The sequence below is a fragment of the Mobula birostris genome, chromosome 14 (genome assembly GCF_030028105.1).
Source record: "Mobula birostris isolate sMobBir1 chromosome 14, sMobBir1.hap1, whole genome shotgun sequence".
Lineage (NCBI taxonomy): Eukaryota > Metazoa > Chordata > Chondrichthyes > Myliobatiformes > Myliobatidae > Mobula > Mobula birostris.
In genome coordinates, this window is record NC_092383.1 from 54,542,397 (window position 1) to 54,550,377 (window position 7,981).

The 7,981-nt window shown below is 44.7% G+C and overlaps 1 protein-coding gene across 3 annotated transcripts in view; it reads left to right on the forward strand.

Moving 5' to 3' along the window:
- The window catches only part of LOC140209914 (tetraspanin-18-like), a 159,688-nt gene extending 153,515 nt beyond the window's left edge, over window positions 1-6,173 (forward strand). For all 3 annotated transcript variants that reach the window (XM_072278576.1, XM_072278577.1, XM_072278578.1), the window contains one exon: window positions 1,840-6,173. In XM_072278576.1, the coding sequence (XP_072134677.1) occupies window positions 1,840-1,887 (48 nt within the window). In that variant the 3' untranslated portion in view covers window positions 1,888-6,173. The remainder of the gene's footprint in view (window positions 1-1,839) is intronic.
- The last annotated feature ends 1,808 nt before the right edge of the window (window positions 6,174-7,981 follow it).

Below are 7,981 nucleotides of genomic sequence, written 5' to 3' on the forward strand. Positions count from 1 at the left end.
ATCTTATAGAGAATTTTGAGAAGGTTACCAGGAAAACTGAAGAAGACAAGGCAGTGGATATTGTCTACTTGGACTTTGATACAGTTCTGCGTGAGGGGGTGGGTCAAGCAGGCTCAGTCGCTTGACGTTCAGGATGAGGTAGTAGATTGGATTGGACATCGGCTTTGCTGAAGGAGCCAGAGAGAGGTAGTAGACGGTTGCCTCTCTGACTGGAGGGCGGTGACGAGTGGAGTGCCGCAGGGATCAGAGCTGGGTCCGTTGTTGTTTGTCATCTATACCAACGATCTGGATGGGCGCCACAGCAGTGTATCGGCGAGTGTGACGCTATTACAGCGCTGGGTGTTGGAGGTCAGACTTCAATCCTGACATCATCTGTGAGGAGTCTCTGTGGAATGTGTGATGTTCCTCCAATGCTCCAGTTTCCTCTAGAGTCCAAAGACATGCCTACCAGTTGGTAGGTTAATCAGTCATTGTAAATTGTCTCGTGATTAGGCTCGGGTTGGATCGGGCGTTACTGGGGCAGTGCAGTTTGAAGGGCTGGAAGAGCCCACCCTGCACGGTAGCTCCAAATAAAAAACAATGCATTTAAAAACATGTAAACTGGATGAGCAGATTTGCAGATGACTTCAAGACTGGGGGTGTAGTGAACAGTGAGGAAGACTATCACACCCTGCAGCGGGATCTGGACTAGCTGGAAAAATGGCCGATGGGATTTAATGGAGTCAAGTGTGAGGTGTTGCACTTTGGGAGGACAAACCAGGACAGGCCTTGCAAGATGAGTGAGAAGGCACTGAGGAGTATGGTATAGCAGAGCGATCTGGCAACGCAGATCTATAATTTCTTGAAAGTGGGTCACAGGTAGATAGGATCATAAAGAAAGCTTTTGGCACATTGGCCTTCATAAATCAAAGTATTGAGTACAGGAGATGGGATGTTATGTTGAAGCTGTGCAAGATGTCGGTGGGCCTAATTCTGAATATTATGTGCAGTTTTGGTCACCTAGCTACAGGAAAGATGTCAATAAGATGGAAAGAGAGAAGAGAAAATTTACAAGGATGTTGCCGAGACTTGAGAACCTGAGTTATAGGGAAAGGTTGAACAGGTTAGGACTTTATTTCCTAGAATATAGACGATTGAAGGGAGATTTGAGAGAGGAATAGAAAATTATGAGGGGTGTAGAAGGGATAAATACAAGCAGGCTTTTTCCACTGGTGTTGGGTGAGACTCCAACCAGAGGTCATGGGCTTAGGGTGAAAGGTGAAAAGTTTGAGGGGAACATGAAAGGGAAATTCTTCATTCTGTGGGTTGTGGGAGTGTGGAACAAGCTGCCTGCTCAAGCAGTGGATGTAGGGTCAATTACAACATTTAAAAGAAATTTGGAAAGGTAAATGGATGAGAGGCTGTTTGAAAGGTTATGGTGCGGTTGCACATTGATGGGACGAGATGTACTATGGTTCAGCACAGACTAGATAGGTCAAAGAGTCTGTTTCTGTGCTGTAGTGTTCTATGACTCTACATTCTTCTCTTGACTATCAGGGGAAATGAATTTTTTTCCCCATTTCACATTTTTTGTTCTACAGGAAAGGAAGTGAAACTGTTTGTAGTATCTGGTTTAATAAGGTAATGGGAAGTACATGAACACAGAGATAAGTCTGTAAGCACCTGGAGCAAATGCAAAATGAGTGATTCTTTCAAAGACCTTACACTACTGCAGTGGATCAAATTATCTCCCTTCTTGTCTAAATATTTTTATGTGTAAAAATATTTTTATTCTAAATATTCTTAGAAAAATTATTGAGTCACAGCATTGAATAAAATTCGCTTCTTTCTTCTTTTCAGCTTTGTGCAATGGCTTTTACAATCTTCATATACCAGACCTATAACTAATATTGGTTATCATCACGTGAAAGGGATAGAGTTCCAATCACTTAAATAAAGAACCAAGCAGCAGGTGAAATCCCAGACTTTCTGATCAATGACTGAATGGATGTGCAGAGTTGGCAATAGTCCACCAAGCCATGACCAACCAAAACATGGCTGACATCAGCTTTGAGGAGCAAGGAAAACAGAAAAAAAGATAAAACTAACCATTTTTATACTTCTGTCCATGATAAGTATTTTTTGTCTTGTTGACAATACTTTACACAAATTTACATCAGAATTATGGCCCTATATTAAATAGTTATGTGGGCAGGTATCAAAGTAATGTGAAACTATTATTTTACCGTAATGTAGATAATATTATGAAATTATTTCTGCATTGGTTTTGTAAATATATCTGTGTAATATTGGCTGTACTTTTGACACTAAACCTGAAAAACATGTTGTGAGAATTACTCTTCTATTATCCCCATCCAGCATACACTTTGAGCCTTCTCAATCCGCAGACAGATCAGCAGCCCCCAATGTAGTGATTTTGTATTATTTGTGAGGAGGATTAGTGTGATACCCTGTTCACTCAGATCTTCTGCCCCACACAATCTCATCACCACATCTGTTTGGGAATTCATCTTGGTGTCCTCTCCACACGTACTTGCCTGTTGAGATCTCATCCAACAATTTGCTGTCTGTCAGTCTGCTGTGCAGTGTATGTACATGACAGAAATACGTAGTGACCAACTTCGTTTACGTTTCTTGCTGCCACTGCAAGAACTGTAGTGTTTTCCAGTGAGTTTTTCTCTGAGAGAGTTAATCGAGGGAGATTCTGAGAGAGTTAATTGAGGGAGATATTCTATTATTTAGTCACGCACTGGTTAATATTACCTTGGTTTACACACACACACACACACACACACACACACACACACACACACACACACACACACACACACACACACACACACCCACCCACCCCTTCAGTGCAGAGTAGGTAGAAGCAGCAACAGAGACCATCACATATTTTTAATGCATTTTAAAATTAATTTATTATTCTATGCCATTGGGCCATTGTTCTCAATGTTGGACAACCCTTTGTGTATTGAAAACCTTTAAAACCTATGTGAAATGATTCATACCTCCGCTAATGAGGTAATCATTCCACAGGACAATGCCTTCAGGAATTATTCAGCATCAGTTTATTAAAGTTAATATTTCCAAAGCAATCATAAATGTAGTTTTAACTCCCCACCCTGGTAATTTCTTATACTGTGCAACAAAAAGCTGGGATCTGAAACTACAATTGTTATGTGGACTTTTTAAAAACTTTCAGAATATTCTGGATGATTGCATTGTGCATCTTCTCATGGTACGCTGCCTAAGACTGAGGCTAAACTCCAGGGTCTGAGGCCACTCCTACTTAGTAAAGGTATCACAAAATCTCTCTCTTGTTATATGGAACTAGTCCAGGCTTTAATAGATTAACGTATGACACAAAGACATGTAGAATAGAAGCCCCATTTATCGAGTATGTTCGGGTGAATAGTGTTGACACCATTTGCTTAGTTTGATTTATGAATCCTAATTCCTACCTTTACATCCATTAATATTAACCCTGTGTATCAGCTCTGATTTAGCACCCCACACTTGTTGAGACTTACAAATGGAAAACAACCAAATCTTGAGATTCAGGTCAAAACTGCCTTGCAAAATCCTACAGACACTCTGTAGGTTTTCGCAAATAAAACAATGTGTGGTGTTTCAAGTTTAAGCAAACTGTAACAACACATATATTAAACTCCAAAAACCTGAGCACAAAAGTACGCTAGAACCCTTTACGTAATTACATCATCACATCAGATTAACTTCTTAAAATAAACCCCAACTCAATGTTGGTGGTTGTGAATTATGTACATTTCCATCAAATTATGTTACACTACACAGGAATTCACCGAAGCCAGCAATGTGAGCCGTTCATCTCGGGTCCTGTGTCCCATGGGTGGAGGAACAGCACGTGCCTCTGGCTCGTCCAGAGGTGTGTTGACATGCTTGTGGCCATGTCGTGATGGCAGGGGCTTGGTGGTAGAATCCTTCAAATCTTGATAGCCGGTTTAAGGAGATCTACCAGTAAACATTCAGGTTTACCCCTCTTATCTATGATAAAAGCTTTTCTCCCCATTCCAAAATTTAGAACGAACCTAAGGGGATACTGACGTGCATCATGGGAGATGAAAACAAGCAAGGCAGAATATAAGTCAACAGGAATTCGTGAGTGCTCTACGCCATGATGGGAGGTAGGAATAGATGCAAAGGAACTGATTTGCTGAGGAGCGTGGAACGCTGTTGAGAGACCGACCAGGTGGTCACAGTCAGGAGTGAAATCACCTGGCACTCGTAATGGTTGTCCATATACCAACTTAGTCGTGGACGACTGCAGGTCCTCTTTTGGAGCAGTTCTGAGCCCCACCAGGACCCAAGGGAGATGATCATGCCAACACTCATCGGTCAGGGAAGTCCTCAGAGCAGCCTTTAAGGAGCGGTGAAACCAATCGCATAGGCCATTGGATTGCGGGTGATACGCTGTGGTGTGATGTAGCCTAATGCTGAAATTTTGGGCCATCACAGCCCAGAGATCTGCTATGAATTGGGAACCGTGGTCAGAGGAAATATCAGATGGGGGACCAAACCAAGAAACCCAGGTGCTGATGAACACCTGAACCATAACTGCGGCCATCGTCGATGCTACAGGAGTGACCTCTGGCTACCAGCTGGTACTGTCCACCATGGTAAGGAGGTGTGTGAAACAGTGCGAGAGGGGAAGAGAACCAATATGGTCGGTCAAGAACCTCACAAGGTGCCAATGGTGGCTGAACACGATGGTTAATGTTTGCCCACTGGCTCTCCACACAGGCTGCTGTCCAACCTCGCATCCTTTCAAAGGCTGTGCTACACAAACTTCAGTGCAATCAGTTTCTGTGAGGCGTTCTGGCCTGGATTCGAGAGGCCATGTATGAAGTCAAAAACAGTCCACCTTCAATATGCGAAGTGAGGTCGACTGGTTGAGACATCGCACTGGAGAAAAAACCCCAGCTTCCCCAGACTTAATGTCAGCAAACTGCAGGCCCATGACTGCTGTTTGGTAAGCCCAGGCCTCTGGGTCAGTGGCTGTTCAGTAAGCCCAGGCCTCTGGGTCAGTGGCTTTCCCGTCTGCCATGCCGGCAAAGTCAACACCTATGCATACCGCCTCAACGGCAGGCCATGAGAGGCAATCAGCCACTGCATTATCTTTCCCCCGATATGTTGTATACCCTCTGTGAGCTTGGATATGTAGGCCACATGTTATTGCTGCTGTGCAGACCAAGGGTCTGATATTTTGGCCATCGCAATCACGAGGGGTTTGTGGTCAATGAATGCCGTGAAAAGGTGACCCTCGAGAAGAAAATGAAAATGGCGGGCAGCCAGATAGAGACTGAGAAGCTCACAGTCAAACATGCTGTACTTCCTTTTAAGGGAACAGAGCTGCCAGCTGAAGCAAGTGTGTGGCTGCCACATGCCTCTGACCAACCGTCCGTGAACCGCACCCCCAGCATAGTCTGAAGCATCAGTAGTAATGGCTGTGGGTGCATTGGGGTGTGGGTGTGTCAGTAGGGTTGGGTTGGAAAGAGCTTGTTGGTATCATCAAGTGCCCTGGTCATGTCCGCTGACCAGTCAGGCACGTGATTACGGGTGTTGCCTTTAAGCCTATTATACAGGGGAAGCATAGGTTCAGCAGCTGACAGACTGAAGCGGTGAGAGAAATTCACTATGCCTAAAAGTTTCTGTAATTTTTTTTAGAAGTGGGGGGCAGTGGGAAATCCATAATAATGGGTACTTTTTATGGGAGGGGATTTGCACCTTCTGCGGAGATGTGATGCTGAGGAAGTCAATGGTTGACGACCCAAACTGGCCTTTAGCAGAGTTTATAATCAACCTGCATTGGCTTAAGTGCTTGAAAAGCATGCGGAGATGAGATGCACGTTCCGATTTCGACGCACTGGGGACAAGTATGTCATCCAGTTAAACAAAAAGAAAATCTAAATCTTTAAATACAGAGTCCATCAGCCATCTGTTGGAACGTCTGTGCAGCAATTTTCAGCCCAGACAGCATTCACAGAAACTCTAAGAGGCCAAACGGAGTTATCACAGCCATTTTGAGAATATCCTCTGAGCACATATCACCTGATGATTGAGTTTGGGAAAACAATTTAACTTTCTGGTTAAACATGCCGAAAAATTTTGAATGTGTGAGACCGGGTAATGATGGGGGGGGGGCGGGGGGCGGCAGGGGATGGTCTCATTAAGGCATTGTTAATCGCCACATGGGTGGCAACCACCATCAGACTTGAGGACCATATGGAAGGGCTATTCGATCAGAGTACAATGCCAAGTCTTTCCATGTTGGCAAGCTCAGCCTTCGCGGTTGCCAGTTTTTCTGGGTCCTGTCTACGTATGCGGGCATGCACTGGCGGGCCAGTTGTGGGAACGTGATGCTCGACCCCATGTTTTGTGACTGTAGTGCAGAATGTGGGCTTGGTGAGGTTTGGGAATTTGCCCAGCAGTCGAGTAAACTCACATGCGTGCGCTTGACAGAGTTGTTGTGGGGAACTTACTGGGGGAGCAGGGTAAGGACCCAAAGTCCTTGACGTCCACAAGCCGGCAGATTTTAAGGTCAACTAATAGTCCTTGGGCACACAGGAAACCTACACTGAGAAGAGGTTCAAGCACTTTAGCCAGGCACAGTCCCATATGTAACTTCACCCACTGAACCAGAGCATCAACCATCGTGTCGCATAAGTCTGGATCCTGCTGTCATTGGCAACCTCCTGCAAGGTTTCATTGCCCTTTGCCTTCTGATCAATAGGTGATGCTGGCAGCACACTCGCTTGAGCACCCGTGTCACACAGGAAACGTTACCCCAAAAGAGTGTCCATAATGAACAGTAGACAACATCGACAGCTGGAACCCTCAGATGTCCCGCTGCACTGGCACTGTCAAAGCTGCAAGGCGGTCGGCACTTCCTAGCGTTCCTACAAAGCGAGAGTGGTAAAAACACAGGGATGGCATCATCTGTTTCACAGCTGTGGGTGTCCTTATTTTGGGGGCCTTACTGACTGGCCTTATTGAGGTAGAGAAAGGAGGTGTAATGATGCACCACTGCCTTGCTGAGTGTAGTCTATCAGCAAGCTCCCTACAGTCCATCACAGGTACATTAGTGGGGGCTGTGCAAACTGGATCAGGCATTTGCTGCATGAAGAGTTCTTTAAAAATAAAACAAGATGGTGATTTCCCAGGAGAGACAGCATGGGGTCCAATAGTTCTGACAGCCTACCATCGCCGAGACTGGCAAGGAGAACAACTGTTTGGTGTGCTCAGACTCTGATAGTCCAAAGGTGAGCTTTCAGCCACTGGTATTTATTGCGTTTAGTCAGATGCTCTCGTAGACTCTTGTAGCATTGGAGGTTCGGAGCAATGCTACCATGTAGCAGAACTTGGTGTCCTCGGTGGAGATTTCTCACGGCGTAAATTGGGCCATAGCTGGTACAAATCAAGCAATGGCATTTTGCTCCCAAAACTCCAGCAGTTTCAAAGTGACTGTGTTGGCTGACATGTTCAATAACTCTGGAATTGTCCCAGAGAATCAGGGTCACCAACGTAGGTTTTCACGAATAAAACAAAGTGAGGTGTTTTTAGTCTAAGAAAATAGACACAACACATTCATTGAACTCCAAAAACCAGAACACAAAAGTGCGCTAGAACCCTTTACGTAATCACGTCATCATGTCAGACCAGCCCCTTAAAGTGAACCTCCAACTCAATGTCGGTGGTTGTGAATTCGGTACATTTCTATCAGTTACGTTACCCTACAACTCAAGGACTCTGAATTCAAAGCTCAAGCTTGAATGGGAGATTGAAGTATGCATTATATCAAGGAATGCCTCCCCTTCTGAAATCTGGCCCCATTCACTTTTGTGGCAGGGATATTGAAAGAGAATATACCAGATGTCTAATATTATAGCAAGTGCAAAGCGTCAGAGATCAAAGATGAATTTCTACCCAACTGACAAAA